At 37.7% G+C, this 17876-nt stretch overlaps 1 protein-coding gene across 1 annotated transcript in view; it reads right to left on the bottom strand.

Annotated features, from left to right (window-relative positions):
• AKR1D1 (aldo-keto reductase family 1 member D1) overlaps positions 1-17876 on the bottom strand; it is a 52484-nt gene that overhangs the window by 11793 nt on the left and 22815 nt on the right. The window contains exons 3-5 of the mRNA XM_006056237.4: positions 16246-16362; positions 11574-11651; positions 8442-8564 (exon numbers count right to left, since the gene is read on the bottom strand). Coding sequence (XP_006056299.1) covers positions 8442-8564; positions 11574-11651; positions 16246-16362 — 318 coding nt within the window. The remainder of the gene's footprint in view (positions 1-8441; positions 8565-11573; positions 11652-16245; positions 16363-17876) is intronic.

The raw sequence follows: 17876 nt of genomic DNA, 5'->3' as shown, positions 1-17876 counted from the left end.
CACAAAATTAAGGACTTGTGGATGAATGCAATTTTATGTAGATTTTAATAATTCAACAAAATCGATTGCAAAGTAGTATGGATAGTGAGGCAAATCTTAAATATGTTTCCCAAAAAAGAAGTTTACATTGTTTATACATGAGTGAGGTGAAGTAAAACAAGATTAGTGAGGTCACTATCTATGGGTTAATCCTAAAATAACTGGGAAGCAAATTCAATTTTTACAGCTATCATTCTTTAAAGCTATAAGTGAATGGACTTGGTTCCTTATAGTAAATATTCTAGCAAATACAATTTTCCATAACAGACACATAGTCTCAAGTTCACATTACAGTCTTGTTAAATAGAAGTGACATGTTGCAAAAGCCCTCTATCCCTCACTGTCATTTAAGAATATTTTCACAAGAGTAGAGTGTGTATAAAAAGTAAATTTAGAGATGCATTTTGTCTTCTTGGTGGAGAGTTCTTTACAGCACTAAATGTAGGCCTACTTTCATTTCCTGTATCTTATTGACAACATTCCTGCACTAAAAACACTTGTGTCAACAAAAGTTCTTCTCTAAGTTTCTTCTTAAACACTATGGTAGCTTTTGACCTATGGATTTCTTTTCTTTTTAATTAAAATCAACCAAGGCTTAATTAAAATATTTTAAGTATATAATTTTGATTTTCACTACCTGGAATATTAAATACTTGACGTTACATTTCTAGAAGGCACAAGAAAATGCTATTGATAAAGTAGAAAGGTAAACCAGAGGTCTTAGAGGTGAGTCTTCTTTCCTTTATCTAATTTGACAACGTTTTTTTTTTACTCCCTATCAGTTTCTCCTATTTTTTCTCTTTCCCCTTTGTTGTTGTTCAGTCACTAAGTTGTGTCCAACTCTTTGTGCAGACCCCATGGACTGCAGCATGCTAAGCTTCCCTGTCCTTCACTATCTCCCAGAGTTTGCTCAAATTCATGTCCATTGAATCGGTGATGCTGTCTAACCATCTCATCCCCTGTTGCACTCTTCTCCTCCTGCTCTTAATCTTTCCCAGAATCAGGGTCTCTTCCAATGAGTCAGCTCTTCCCATTGGGTGGCCAAAATATTGGACCTTCATCTTCAGCATCAGTCCTTCCAATGACTATTCAGGGTTGATTTCCTCTAGGCTTGGCTGGTTTGATCTCTTTGCTGTTGTCAGGACTCTGAAGAGTCTTCTCCAGCACCACAATTCAAAAGCACCAATTCTTTGGCACTTGCCATCTTTTTGGTCCAACTCTCACATCCATACACGACTACTGGAAAAACCATAGCTTTGACTATACAGATCTTTATCAGTAGTGATGTCTCTGCTTTTAAATATGCTATCTAAGTTTATAATAACTTTCTCTTCAAGAAGGAAGCTTCTTTTAATTTCATGGCTGTAGTCACTGTCCACAGTGATTTTGGAGCCCAAGAAAACTGCTTCAAATTTTTACCCTTCTATTTGTCAGGAAGTGATGGGATTAGATTGTGTGACCTTGGTTTTACTAATGTTGAGTTTTCCCCCTCATTATCTTGATCTCTCCTTTTCCCTAAGACATCCCCACCCCCACCCCATTTGGGAACATTTCTTCATTCTAAAAAGTGACACATAGTGTCCATAGTACAGTAGACCCTAGGTATCTATGTAGGATTGGTTCCAGAACACCCCCCAGTAAACACCAAAATCCTCAGATGCTCAAGTCCATTCTATGAAATGGTATACTACAGTGGGTCCTCCATATTTGCATCCAGGGATATGAAGGGTGGTCTGTTTCTTTCCCTTATCCTCTTCCATTCCCAGCATCACTCTCCCCCTTTAATATCTTTCCCATTTTTCATCTTATTGGCACACTAATGTTTCCAAACACATTTTAAATCATGTCACTCCATTGCTCAAAGACTAAGTATGAATTCCTTAATTTCATGCCTGCCTGCTTGTTCCAAACACATTTAATTTCCCCCACAGAGACTCCTTTTCTAATCAGGTTGGAGTCCTGTTACCTGTCTTTGGCCTAAATATGTATATTCACATGTGCATATAGCATATGTATTTACAACAGTCTTTGGTAATTCTGTAGTTTTAGATAGATATCAGAATCTCGCAAGGTAAAGATAAGAAGCTGGACAGAATCCACGAAGGAAAATAGCAAAAGTCCTTTCATTAATTAACCCCAACCTCTTCTGTCTTTCCATGAAAAACTGCACAGAATTTTCTCTTCATTGTGGAAGACACTCAACAAATATTTATTAATTTCTGTGTCAGGACATTTGTGGCTTAGGCACAGTGAATAAGATCAGGAAAAATGGAAGAATTTGGAAAATTTCCTTACTCCTCCCTTCTCCTTTCCTTCCCTCTGTCCCTCCTTACCTCCCTTCTTTCCTTTGTTCCTAGAGTTATGTGTTGGAGCTGTGTATGCAATGAAAATCCTTGAGAGAGATCCACAGTTCCCTTTGAATTGGGCTGGGAGAGCACTGCTTGACCCTAGGAAGACTTTCAGACTGTCTAAGCCAGGGGCGGAGCCCAGAGGGATGTTACTCCAGATGAATGCCACAGGGAGTACTAAGGAAACTTGGATTGCTCAGGCTCTGAGAATGAGTACAGAGTGAGCTTATATTTTGTGTCAGTTTGTTCATGAAGTCAATGAAAAGTACAAATATTTGCAAACTTTATGTTAGATTTGGACTGGTGGGAAAATTCTCTGGAGCAGGAAATAGCAACAGATTCCAGTATTCTTGCTGGGATAATCCCATGGATAGAGGAGCCTGGCAGGCTACAGTCCGTGGGGTCTCAAAAGAGTTGGAGGCAACTCAGCCACTCAACAATAACAGCATCGGGAAAGTTAGTTATGAAATATGTTAATTTTGAATTATGCAAGACCTTCAGATATGTATCCCTTGTATATGAAATGTGTCCACTCTGTTCCCATGGACTATAGCCCATCAGGCTTCTCTGTCTATGGAATTTTCCAGGCAAGAACACTGGAGTGCATTGCCATTTCTCTTAATCTTCTTGGAGAAGATTCCTTCTCCAAGGGATCTTCCCAACCCAGGGATCAAATTCATGTCTCCTATAGCTCTGCATTGATAGGAAGATTCTTTACCACTGAACCAGCTGGGAAGCCCAAGGCCTGCATTATGCACATTGTATTCCTGGGTTGAAAGCTGCTCATTTTGTATCTCTGGAGAAGAGACGGTTCTACCAGGGCACAGGGTGGTGCTGGGGGCCAGGGGACCTGCACTCTGATTTGTGCCAGCTCTATTCATATGTTCTGTGCTAATATTTGACATATTCAAACAGCACAGAACACATGAATAGGTTCAGGCTATGATCTTCCTAACCCACTCCAGTGTTCTTGACTGGAGAATCCCAGGGATGGGGAAGCCTGGTGGGCTGCCGTCTATGGGGTCGCACAGAGTCGGACACGACTGAAGCGACTTAGCAGCAGTAGCAGCAGCATGATCTTCCTACACACCTTGCTTCTCTTTCAGGAAACATTTGTGAAGTTAATCAACAGTCTCATGCCGACAGATCAATGTATTTCCTGCTTGGCATGAGGAAACACACTGTCAAATTTTCATTCTTTTCCATTCTCAGGTCAAAAGTCACCACCTGTCTCCGTGCATTTGTAAGAAAAAAGCTGCTTGTCATTTCAACATTTTTATAACAAAATATTGTTCTTAGGGATGCAGGAAGTATATGCTGCAGAGGGGATTGGTTAGAAATAAAGGATTGGATTGAGATCAGTGAGGGAGGCAAAGTTTTTTGCTCTCTGTTCCTGACAGCTTCAGATACAGCACTAGCTGAAGTATCAGTTTGGCAGTGGTACTTCTAAATATGGCAAGACTTCTATTTAGCTGTGGGTTACTGTCATGATGTAGGTGATAATTCATTTTTCTGTTATAAACTATTTTGAGTTTCTAAAAACAATGAATTCAACCAACAAGTCCACCATCATCCCAACATGTGAATATTTACCATAGTCAAGAACATTTTTCAGTGCAGCTTCTCAAGGTTTTAAGAAGCAGAGGGAAGAGGATATCATTTCCCCATTTAATAAAGTGGATTACAGTATTTTGTTGTGATTATAAGAGTAATATACACTCACTGCAGAAGACTTGAAAATACAGAAAAGTATAAAGAGGAGAACAGAATTTACTTGTAAAATTCACAGCCAGAGATAGCCACAGTTAGCATTTGAAGATATTTCTTTCCAATATTTGTACTTTTTAAATAATATAAACACCTTCATACTGTGATACATTTTGCCTCCTGGTCTTTCCACTTAGTATCATGGCCATGTCTCTTTTCCTCAAAAGTGATTCAACAACATCTTTTGTTGAGAGCTTACATATTATGAATGTTTTAAAATTTATTTAAACATTCCCTGAATTTTTAATATTTATGTTGTTCTCTTTTTTTTTTTTCCATGATAAACAGACACATGGGTGTTCTGATTCCCCCCCCTCCCCCAACAGGGATAGATTCCTAGAACTTGAAAACTGAACATTTTTTAAAGCTCCTGTTACTTCTTGCAAAATTGCTTTTCAGTAAAGTTGAATCAGTTTACCAGTATTCCATCACTTGCTTATATGGAACATAATACTAAAAAATAAAACAAAAACTTTGTCAATTTGATACATAATACAAAATTTCACTTAAATTTAAATGTCTGTAATTACTAGTGCAGCTAAACATTTTTCATATGTTTACCAGTCTTGCAAATTGTCATCTGTGAATTTCTGTTCATTTCTTTTGAGCCATAGTATTTTTCTCATTGATTTTTTTCATTGATATTTTTTAGGTTTTTAACTCATATGGATATGACCTCCTCTTACTATTATATATTTTTTTCAGTTCTCAAGCAATTAATTTTCAGCAAGAATACTTTAAAAAAAGTTTTTTTTTAATTGGAGGACAATTGCTTTACAGAATTTTGTTGTTTTCTGTCAAACCTCAACATGAATCAGGCATAGGTATACATATATCCCCTCCCTGTTGAAACTCTCTCCCATCTTCTTCCCAGCCCTCCAGATTGATACAGAGCCCCTGTTTGAGTTTCCTGAATCATACAGCAAATTCTCATTGGCTATCTATTTTACATATGGTAATGTAAGTTTCCATGTTACTCTCTCCATACATCTCACCTTCTCCTTCCCTCTTCCTGTGTCTGTAAGTCTGTTCTCTATGTCTGTTTCTCTATTGCTGCCCTACAAATAAATTCTTTGGTGCCATCTTTCTATTTCTGTATATATGCATTAGTATATGATATTTATCTTTCTCTTTTTTGACTTACTTCACTCTGTATAATAGGCTCTAGGTTCATCCACCTCATTAGAACTGACTCAAATGCATTCTTTTTTATGGCTAAGTAATATTCCATTGTGTATATGTACCACAACTTCCTTATCCATTCATCTGTTGATGGATATCTAGGTTGCTTCCATGTTCTAGCTATTGTAAACAGTGCTGCAATGAACACTGGGGTACATATATCTTTTTCAATTTTGGTTTCCTCAGGATATATGCCTTGGAGTGGGATTGTTGGGTCATATGGTGGTTTTATTCCTAATTTTTTAAGGATTCTCCATACCATCTTCCATAGTGGCTATATCAATTTACATTCCCACCAATACTGCAAGAGCATTCCCTTTTCTCCACACCCTCTCCAGCATTTATTATTTGTAGGCTTCTTGATGATGGCCATTCTGACTGGTGGCAATTGATAGCTCATTGTAGTTTTGATTTGCATTTCTCTAATAATGATCGATATTGAGCATCTTTTCATGGGTTGGTTAGCCATCTGTATGTCTTCTTTGGAGAAATGTATGTTTAGGTCTTTTCCCCACTTTTTGATTAGGTTATTTGTTTTTCTGGTATTGAGTTGTGTATGAGCTGCTTGTATATTTTGAAAATTCATCCTTTGTCAGTTGTTTCATTTGCTATTATTTTCTTCCATTCTGTGCGTTGTCTTTTCACCTTGCTTATAGTTTACTTTGCTGTGCAAAAGCTTTTAAGTTTAATCAGATTCCACTTGTTTACTTTTGTTTTTATTTCCATTACTCTAGGATATGGGTCATAGAGGATCTTGCTTTGATTTATGTCCTCCAATGTTCTGCCTATGTTTTCCTCTAAGAGCTTTATAGTTTCTGGTCTTACATTTAGGTCTTCAATCCATTTTGAGTTTATCTTTGTGTATGGTGTTGGGAAGTGTTCCTAATTTCATTCTTTTACATGTAGCTGTCCAGTTTTCCCAGCACCACTTATTGAAGAGGCTGTTTTTGTATATTGTTTCCCCATTGTATATTCTTGCCTCCTTTGTAAAAAAAATAAGGTACCCATAGGTGCGTTGGTTTATTTCTGGGCTTTCTATCTTGTTCCATTGGTCTATATTTCTGTTTTTGTGTCTGTATCATACTGTCTTGATGACTGTAGCTTTGTAGTATAATCTGAAATCAGGAAGGTTGATTCCTCCAGCTCCATTATTCTTTCTCAAGACTGCTTTGGCTATTCGGGGTCTTTTGTGTTTCCATACGAATTGTGAATTTTTTTGTTCTAGTTCTCTGAAAAATGCCATTGGCAATTTGATAGGGATCACATTGAATCTGTAGATTGCACTTGGTAGTATACTTATTTTCACAATATTGATTCTTCCTACCCAGGAACATGGACTATCTCTCCACCCGTTTATGTCATCTTTGATTTCTTTCATCAGTGTCTTATAGTTTTCTGTATACAGTTCTTTTGTCTCCTTAGGTTTATTCCTAGATTTTATTCTTTTTGTTGCAATGGTGAATGGGATTGTTTCCTCAATTTTTCTTTCTGGTTTTTCATTGTTAGTATATGGGAATGCAAGCAATTTCAGTGTATTGATTTTGTATCCTGTGAGTTTGCTAAATTCATTGATTAGCTTTAGTAATTTTCTGATAGTATCTTTAGGGTTTTCTATGTATAGTATCATGTCATCTGCAAACAGTGAAAGCTTTACTTCTTTTTTGATCTGTATTCCTTTTATTTCTTTTTCTTCTCTGATTGCTGTAACTAGGACTTCCAAAACTATGTTGAATAACAGTGGTGAGAGTGGACACTTTTGCCTTGTTCCTGATCTTAATTTTTCACTATTGAGAATAATGTTTGCTGTGGGCTTATCATATATGGCCTTTACTATGTTGAAGTAGGTTCTTCTGTGCCCATTTTTTTGAAGAGTTTTAATCATAAATGGGTACTGAATTTTGTCAAATGCTTTTTCTGCATCTATTGAGATTATCATAGTTTTTATCTTTTTAGTTTTTTAATATAGTGTATCGCATTGATTTGCATATATTGAAGAATCCTTATTATATTTTTAAAATATAATCATCTAATTTTCTTTGCTCTTTGCTTTTAATATTTTTAGGATTTAACACTTTTATACTATTACATGTATTGGTATTCTTTATAATTTTCCCATGACTTCCCTTTCTATCCATAGCTCCAGATAACTAAAATTCTTTTGTAGTATTCACAAATAGTTTCTTGCTTTGTCTCTAGCTCCTGCTCAAAGGGACACTTTGAAGTATAACATGAGATAAAGATCTATATTTGTTATTATACAACTATCAATTTTCCCCACACTATTTACTGAAAAATAAATTCCTTTGTCATTAGTTTACATTAGGCTTTTATTTTATTTGAGGCTGTATCTAAGATATTTCTTATTTATTTTATTTTTGACTGTTCTAGGTCTCCACTGCTGCACAGGCTTTCCCTATTTGGGGTGAATGGGAGCTACTCTTCATTGCAGTGCACAGGCTTCTCATTGCAGCGGCTTCTCTTGTTGCAGAGCAGGGGCTCTAGGTGCGAGGGATTCAGTAGTTGGGAGGCATAGGCTTAGTTGTTCCAAGGCATGTGGAATCTTCCCAGACCAGGGATTAAACCCATGAATCCTGCATTGGCAGATGGATTGTTAACCACTGAACAACCAGGGAAGCCCAATATCTCTTATTTTCTATTTATTTGTAGGTTTTCCTTGGGTTAATCTTGCATGTGTGCATAAGAACACTGGAGTGGGTTGCCAATCACTTCTCCCAGGGATCTTCCTCACCCAGGGATCAAACCCAAATCTCTTGCATTGGCAGGTGGATTCTTTACCACTGTGCCATTTGCACTAATCTTACATTATTTTAAATACTGTGGATGTCAATATCTGGTAGGTTTTTTTCCCACTCAATAGTTTTCTTCAGAAAATTTTGGGTTACTTTTCCCTGGACTTGAAGTTTCTAATCTTGCTTCTTAAGAGACATAAATTGACTTGCCCAGGACCTAATGATGAGATATGTATGTAAAGTGACCTCAAGGCTTTCTGACTCCTAATCCAGGATTCCTCTGTTAAGTAATGGATTCTCTCACCTTCCCAAACCCTACACCCCCCTCACCTCCCTTCCCTTGTCAGTGCCATACCTGGTTGCTGACTGGCTTATACTTAAGCCCTGGTTTGTTCAGAATGAGTTCCAGCTGCCTACGGTTAAAATTGGATACTCCAAGGGACTTCACCAAGCCAGCATCTTTGCAAGCTTCCAAAGCCTGTAGGATAAAAGCCAGTGGGTCAAGAAAAAAAGCCTCAACACAAGCAAGAATAAACATTTATAAGGGTTACTTTGAATTCTTTAAAGAAGAAAGTCCCTGGGTATGTTAATAAGCATTATGTGAACTAAAGAAAAGTGGAGGAAATAGGAATTCTGTAAATGAATGATTTGAGGGAATTGTTTATCATATTTATCATATTCCCCTTGTATTTTCATAATGTATAAATGTGAAAGTGATAGTTTCTCAGTATCTGACTCTTTGTGACCCCATGGACTGTAGCTCACCAGGCTCCACTGTTCCTGGAATTCTCTAGGCAAGAATGCTGGAGTGGGTTGCCATTCCTTCTCCAGGGGATCTTCCTGACCCAGGGACCAAACCCAGGTCTCCTGCACTGCAGGCAGATTCTTTACCATCTGAGCCACCAGGGAAGCCCTTCATAACATATACCAGCACAATAATAATGATCTTATTTCTTAAAATCTGTTTAGGCTTTCTTTTTGGTATAGTACCTGAAATTTTTATGTATCTGGTGTGTGTGGAAGATGTATTTTCTCCTATTTTTGGATACAGGTCTTGCTTGTCTCTCTCACATACATACATTATTTAGAAGATGAAAAGTCAAGCTTTTCCTGTCTTTTCAATAATTTAAAGGAATATATCAGAAATCTCCCATTGTAACAGTGAATTTACCAATGTGCTGGATTTGATAATAATTAAATCCAGTGGGTGCTGGGTCTTAGTCACTGGACCACCAGGGAAGTACCCCCCTATACATTTTAGAGTCAGCTTTTCAATTTCTTTTGGGATTTTGATTGGGATTGCATTGAATCTATCCATGAATTTGGAGAGAATTAACAACTTATCTGTATTCAGTCTGTCAAAGAACATGATATAGCTCTCCTTTTATTTAGATTTTAAAAATCTTCTCAGTAAAATACTGTAATTTTAACTGTATGTCTTGCATAGATTGTATTAAATTTATCTTTAAATACTTAATATTGTTTTTTTACAAATTCCGCTTTCCTGTGGTACATATATACAATGGAATATTGCTCAGCCACAAAAAAGGAACACATTTGAGTCAGTGCTGATGAGGTGGATGAACCTAGAGCCTATTATACAAAGTGAAATAAGTCAGAAAGAGAAAATAATTATCATATACTAACGCATTTATGGAATCTAGAAAGATGATACTGATGAACCTATTTGCAGAGCAGCAATGGAGACACAGACATTGAGAACAGACTTATGGACATTGCTTGGGTGGAAGGAAGAAGGAGACAGTAGGAGGTATGGAGAGAGTAACATGGAAAATACATTACCATATGTAAAATAAACAGCCAATGGGAATTTGCTATATGACTCAGGGAACTCAAACCAGGACTTGGTAACAACCTAGAGGGGTGGGATGGGAAGGGAGGTGGGAGACATGTTCAGGTGGGAAGGGACATGGGTAAACCTATGGCTGATTCATGTTGATGTATGGTAGAAAACAATGTAATACTGTAAAGCAATTATCCTTCAATTAAAAATAAGTAAAAAAATTTTAAAGAAGTAAATCTGCTTTCAATTGTGCATTGGTAGCATATGGATTGAGTAAATGGTTTTTCAGGTGGAGAGGCCCAGACAGCAGAAAACATAGTCAGTGCCTCCTCAACCCTCAAAACAATCCACAGTTCAGAGCTTTAAGCTGTTACTGACGTGTGGGGAAGTCTAGTAGAAAGAGATAATCATTCGATTATAATTTCCAGCCTTTGGAGGAAATTATACATGAGGGGGAAGTCTATTGCATGCATGCATGCTCAGCCGTGTTCAACTCTTTGAATGAGATAATTGTTAGATTATAATTTCCAGCCTTTGGAGTTTGAATTGGAAGAGGCAGGAAAACATCTGCCAGAGGTCAGGCAGAGACTTAGGTTTTCCCTAGCTTCCCACAAGTGCAAGATTTCAGTTCTGCTCTGACTTGATTCCTGAAGATGTCTGAACATGAATCCTAAGTGTCTACATGTGTGGAGTGAACAAGGCTATGTTGTTTTACTGTTGCTAAGTCATGTCTGACTCTTTGGCGACCCATGGACTAGAGCCCTCCAGGCTTCTCTGTCCGTGGGATTTTCCAGGCAAGAACACTGGAGTGGGTTGCCATTCCCTTCTCCAGGGGATCTTCCTGACCCAGGGATCAAACTTGGGTCTCCTGCATTGCAGGTGGATTCTTTACTGCTGAGTCACCAGGGAAGCCCCTCCTGAGGCTAACATGGCCCCTTTTACCCAGAGTAAAATGCAACCCAGCATCCAGTAAGATAATATAAGAGAGGAACTATTGGCAATATATTTGCTTTTATTTATCCCAAGGCTATAGCAAGAGAGAAATAAGAGTAAAAATAACCCCAGTAGTTCCTCTCCTAAATTATCTTACTGGTTGCTGCACTGCCTCTTGCTCTGGGTAGAAGCTGCCATGTTACCACATAACAAACCAGTTCATAATATCTGTACCTGCCTCCCCCCAACACATAAATCCATAAGGGTTTTCTCATTATTTCCCCATACTTTTTCACTCTTATAATTTTGGGGAAGGAACCAGCAGATTGCTCAGAAATGGAACCATAATTATTTTTCACTTTTTCATTTATTATTTTACATTTGTTTCTTTTAAACATCATATTACTAATTTTTAAAAATTCAGTTTGAGAAGCAAAAGAATTATGAGTTTATCTCATTTATATATTTTTATTTACTGTTATAGCAAAGCTTATTTCCTTTACTTTCTTTTGCCTCCCACTTATCTCTCCTTCTTATCTTTGGCATTCTTCTCTTTGATCAAAGCAAAATCAAACACTTTTCAGTGCCCAGAAATGGAGATTTTATGCATCTTTGCTCATGGTTAGAAATACCTGACTATTACTCTTCATTGGGAGTAAAGTTTGCAACTCTCTATAAAGCTAACAGGAATAACCAGATCACAATTTAAAAATGTAATCTTTTAAGGTTAAGAAGCTCATTTTAACTTACCTCCCAAGTGGCACATAGATTTGACTTGTGATATAACCATTTGCCATTTTCATCCTTAGGATAAAAATCATCTCCAGGCTGTTAAAAAAAAACAAACAAACAAGTATATCTGAGGATTAAAATGATGGAATTTGAGTTGTCTATATTTCAATATACCCTGACCCTGGGAAACCAATTTTAGATATACATATAAATTTGTCTTCTCCCCTTTGTGGAGCTATCCAGAAATTCACTTGTCCAATATATATAATACGTTTATCTTATTCTCTCACCCTGGCATTTATTATTCCTTTATTTATTGACAGATTATTGTTGTTAAGTCATGAAGTTCTCTCTTTCTGATAACATTTCTCATTAGAAAAACGTAAAAGTTGAAAATTAGGACATTTAGACTCAGTGTTTGGATAGTATATCCTTGCCAAAGTTGAGGGCAGCAAATTTCTTATTTTTATGAGAAACCAAATGTCATCACTAAGGCTGAGAAGGAATTCTTCAGCTAAGACAAACATAGTTGATGAATGGAATGCTCCTTAAGTATAAGGGAAATGGACAGCTCATTACTTCTCAGGTCTGGCTAATCGCCTTGTGGTTCTTTTCTTTCCCTGTTTAGCTGCCTCTAGGAGTTCAGCATCTTTTTTTCTACCTCACACACTAACTGTTGAACCTCCTTTTCTAGCTTTTTGGTGACACTTTTTCAATGAAGATTGACTGTTGTTGTTCAGTCGCTAAGTAGTGTCCAACTCTTTGCAACCCCATACTGCAGCATGCTGAGCTTCCCTGTCCATCACCATCTCCCAGAGTGTGATCAAACTCATGTCCATTGAGTCGGTGATGCCATCCAACCATCTCATCCTCTGTCATTCCCTTCTCCTCCTGCCCTCAATCCTTCCCAGCATCAGGGTCTTTTCCAATGAGTCAGTTCTTTGCATCAGTTGGCCAAAGTATGGGAGCTTCAGCATCAGTCCTTCTAATGAATATTCAGGGTTGATTTTCTTTAGGATTGACTGGTTTTGTCTCTTTGCTGTCCAAGGGACACTCAAGAGTATTCTCTAACACCACAGTTCAAAAGCATCAACTGTTCAGCTCTCAGCCTTCTTCATGGTCCAACTCCCGCATCCATATATGACTACAGGAAAAAACCATAGCTTTTAGTGTATGGACCTTTGTTGGCAAAGTGATGTCTCTGCTTTTTAATACACTGTGTAGGTTTATCTATTGACTATGGTGTGGAAATTGTCTTTCATATTTCTCCTTTTTTTCCTATATGTAAACGTGGGACCCATCTCATATGGGTTTGGAAATGGGATAGAGAGAAATAAAAGATGATTTCTAGGTTCCTTGAGTGGATGGTGGTAACCATTTCCTGAGGCTGGACAATGAATTGAGAGTTTTGTTTTGGACATTTTGAGTTTGAAATGACTGTTAGACATTCAAGTGGATATTTGAAGAGAACAGAGAGGTCTCAGACGGTGGCTCAGAGACTGTGGGCACAGGTAAAATGTGGGAGTTCCTCAGCATATTAAATGATATTCAGTCCATGCAATTGGGTGAAATCACCTACAGAAAGAGTGTGGCTCAGTCAGGCAAAAATATTGAAGAAAGAGCACTGGGCAAAGCATTTGGAGTTTAGTGAGGAAGGAGCTGCCAAAGAATCATCAGAGGATGACATCATCAAAGCCACAAGGTGAAAATGTACAAAGAAAGAGGCAGTGATCAATTGCATTGAAAGAGGTTAAATAAAATATGAGGACAAACTGTCTATTGGACTTGGTTGGTGGCATAAAAGTCTTTGTAGATCTTGATAATAGGAATTTTTTTTGCTATTAAAAAGGAGCAAGGAATTGGATAAAATCCATTATATTAAAAAAAAAAAATTCCTGAATTTTTCCCTCTGCCATCTTACCTGAATGAAACTTTTACCTGGTGACCACACTTTCTCCATGCCCTCTTTAACAAAGGGGGCATCTAAATTTCATCTAAAATTTTCATCTAAATTTTCTTCTGTTACACTGAAAGTGGGAAAAAGACTCCTTTCTCATCAAAGCCATGTAATCTTTCATATTAAGTACCCTGTATATCTCTGATTTCTAAGCCCTTTGACCTCCTTAACACTTAAGATGCTTCAGTTCAGTTCAGTTGCTCAGTCATGTCTGAATCTTTGCAACCCCATGAATCACAGCACACCAGGCCTCCCTGTCCATCACCAACTCCTGGAGTTTACTCAAACTCATGTCCATCGAGTCAGTGATGCCATTCAGCCATCTCATCCTCGGTCATCCCCTTCTCCTCCTGCCCCCAATCCCTCCCAGCATCAGGGTCTTTTCCAACGAGTCAACTCTTCGCATGAGGTGGCCAAAGTATTGGAGTTTCAGCTTTAGCATCAGTCCTTCCAATGAACACCCAGGACTGATCTCCTTTAGGATGGACTGGTTGGATCTCCTTGCAGTCCAAGGGACTCACAAGAGTCTTCTCCAATACCACAGTTCAGAAGCATCAATTCTTCAGCACTCAGCTTTCTTCACAGTCCAACTCTCACATCCATACATAACCACTGGAAAAACCATAGCCTTGACTAGACGGACCTTATGATGCTTATTTCCACTCTATTCTCCCTCCATGTTTCTTATCTTTAGCATTTCCTAATTTTACTTTTGATCTGAAATGGCTTTATGCCTCCATCATGAACTCTGTTAATATTAATAGTTTTTACTCTCCCAAAATTTAATTCTTTATCATGTCTGAACCCATCATAGATATTTCTATGATGTCTCCTTAAGCTTCCACTGTGCTAACTTTACTAATCCCTTCATCTGGACAAGCCCATTGTCTTTTTCCTCCTTTCCTGCTCCTGACTATAAAGCATTATTAGAAGAATAATTCAACCTTCTAAAAACCCACCCTGTTCATTCTCATTCCTGCTTAGCAATAACTTTGTCCTTTTAAAATGTCTTAAGCTTTTTTGTACTTTGTATTTTGTACTTTGTTCTGAAATTGTGTCTGCTTGTTAACTTGACATTAAAAAATAACAAAGTGCTAAAACATTTTAGCAAGAAAGGTATTTGTTTTTTAAAAATCATGAGATTCAAAAAGCATGTGATATTTTGACTTCAAAGATTGATTTCTCAATTACAAGAAGTACAGGTTCAGTTGGGAGGTAATGTTACTGTATTGTGAAATTTATCACTGTTAAAAGTTTTACCTTCTCTGTGTCCTTGAGCTCTGATCCTATTTAAAAATAGAAATAGAATTTCTCTATTTACCTTCTCCAAAAGATTTTACAAGTCATTAGTCAGCTACAGAGAAGTAAATTTCATTTTCTCACTTTTAAATATAGCTTCTTTCCAAATCTGTAAGACTCAGCTTAGAACTCTGCCATTCGAAAAAGAATCAAAGTTAGCTGAGTGAAGAGAAGGGTTGAGGTCAAAATCCAAAGAGCCTGAAATCAAAACATCACTGTAGTCCACAGGACATTAGGATCATTAAGCTCATGAGGATAAGAGATAGGGTAATATAATATAAGGGAACAAGATTGGGATTGGCATTAAGGGACCAGGATCTGGTCCCAGTTCTGATGGACTTTAAGCCTGACCAAGTAGTTCATTACTTGTGGTCTAAGTTTTCTCTGGTGAAACGAGGTTATTGGGATATATAATTGCTGAGGTGGCTCAGTCACTAAAGAATCCGCCTGCAATGCAGGAGACCCAGGTTCGATCCCTGGGTTGGGAAGATCCTCTGGAGAAGGAAATGGCAACCCACTCCAGTATTTTTGCCTGGAGAATCCCATGGACAGAGGAGCCTGGCGGGCTATAGTCCATGGAGTCACAAGAGCTGAACACAACTTAGCAGCTAAACAACCACCACTAGGTCACATCTTGGATGTGACCACAGAGGAAAGTCAATAAGGAAGGTGCTTCTAGAGAACAGGGCAGGGGCAACCAGGTTGGCTGTGTAAAGAAATTCTGGTCACTGCAATGGCAGAGAGCTCTTGTTTTTCCTGTCCAGCAGGACCTCACATACCTCATGGATAAGTGGTCAACTTTGTTTTTCAGTCTTTCCTTCCATCAGTGAAATTTTAAAGCTGTTGCTGATCTTCAGAAGTGTATAGTGGGTGTTTTGGTGATGGTTAAATGAACAGTGAGCCCATAGGTTGAGAAAGTTCAAGGAAGGAGTGATTTGAACTAAAGGAATATATATCACACAAAAGTCCTGATCTTGGAGCTGGCTTCAAAAACCTGACTATTCTCTCCAAAGGAAGAAAACCCAAAGGACGGAGTGTAAGTTCTCAGTTGTACCTATTACTTTACATTATGTTGTGCAGAGATGTTTTTGTGACTGTGTGAATGCGAAGAAGGGTGTGCTGGATGCTGGGCAACTACAGTATGGACTATAGTTAGTAGATTACATGTTGGTTTAACAAAGAAAGTTCAAAGTATTACTGTAAAGACATGATAGAACATGCATTGGATTATGAATCAAGAAACCTGGGATCCAGGCCTGAGATGGATACACAGGATTGTTCTTGGCATTTGTTGGGCCTGGTCAGTACTCTCATTTATGGTAACAAAACATCATTTTATTTTATGGTTCTAAGTAATGAATGAGCTTCCTGCACAGAGCTTTTTGCTCATGGTTGCCAAAGAGTGAAGCATAACCTTTAGGTATCTGAACCTACCTTAAAAGCCATGGGTATTTCAATGATGTAAAGATCCACATAATCTAGCTGGAGGTCCTTGAGTGTCCTCTCCAGAGTTGGGCGGACCAACTCTGGGTCAAGATTTGTAGCCCACAGCTGAAAGAAAAAAAGGTGGATAGTTAATATCCATGGTATTTTTTAAAATAATAATTCACCCTTTTAAAATATTTTTAACTTTTTTTTTTTAACTGCATTGCACAGCACACAGGATCTCAGTTCCCTGACCAGGAATGGAATCCATGCTCCCTGCAGTTGAAGCATGGAGTTCTAACTATAGGACGGCCAGGGAATTCCCCACCCCAGTTGTCTTTACACTCATATACATTGTATTCACTCATTTAATTTCACAGAGATATGTTTAAACTGCAGTGTCATCTGAGTATAGGTTGAACTGATATAAGTCTTGATGCCCAGAGTATAATGTGATCCAAATATAGTACCAGAGATTTAAAGATCCACCTGAACCACAGAGAACCTAATCAGCAATAAAGTCTTCCTCTGCCCTGTGCTAATTGCCGAATCCACCCTTAGCACTTTCATTTTTCCTCATTGTGTGATTAGGGAACATGTATCCAACTAGTGGTGCTGCCCTGGCCTGGTGCTTTATTTTTATTTCACTGATAGAAGGTATGACTCATCTGAGTATGAAATATGGTTGTGTACGTGACTTCACCAATGCTTCACACTGTGATGGGTGGTGTAGATACTGGTGAAATTTTAAATTATTGTAAAGGTTTAGATCCCTTTTGATAGCTCCTTTGTTCCCATTTGGTCCACTTCCTCATTTCCCCAGGAAAATTCTGCCAATCTCTAACAAGAAAGTACTCAATCTGATCTGGTGATGTCACCAAAATGATGGCATGGGAGACTCCTTTGTTGGAGATCTTTGTCCTCCAAAATGATCATCAGTTAAACAGCTATTCATGAATTAAAAACCAATAAAAATGTTGGTCAAAGGATGCCAACTCCGTTATGAGTGAGTTCTGGGGATCTAATGAATTGCATGGTGATTGTAGTTAGCAATACTGTTGCTAAGAGAATAAATCTTCAATGTTTTCATCACAAAAAATAATGGTAATTATGTAATGTGATGGAGGTGTTAGCTAATTTACAATGGTCATAACCATTTTGCAGTATATAATTGTATCAAATCAATGTGTTATACACTTACACTTATATAGTGTCATACATCAGTTATATTTCAATAAAGCCGAAAAGGTAAATAAAAGGCAAGTAGACAGTTTAACATATATAAGAAAAAAGAAAAAGAAATTACTCAGTCACTAAAGTGCTAAGTAATGAAAAATTCGGCCTTGGGTTATGAGAATGGAGCATGTGTACCCTTGAGGTCTGTGAAACTTAGGGTACTGAGGGGTAGTCAGAGCATCAGGATAAATGAGGATATTTTCTTGGAGCATCAAATTTGCTCACATATTTTTTTGGATAAAAAAACGTGAATTTCTGTACACATTTTGCCACAAGTAAGGGCAAGCAAAACTGGTAAATTTTTTTTCCTATGTTGAACAATAATTTTTTTCTTGCCTTCAAAGCACAGAAAAGAGAAAACAATGCAAGAGTAGTGAAAAATGTGTTTTTGCTTTTAATGTGGG

The sequence above is a fragment of the Bubalus bubalis genome, chromosome 8 (genome assembly GCF_019923935.1).
Source record: "Bubalus bubalis isolate 160015118507 breed Murrah chromosome 8, NDDB_SH_1, whole genome shotgun sequence".
NCBI lineage: Eukaryota > Metazoa > Chordata > Mammalia > Artiodactyla > Bovidae > Bubalus > Bubalus bubalis.
The sequence above is the reverse complement of the archived record's forward strand: the minus strand, read 5'-3'. Positions and strand labels throughout refer to the sequence as shown.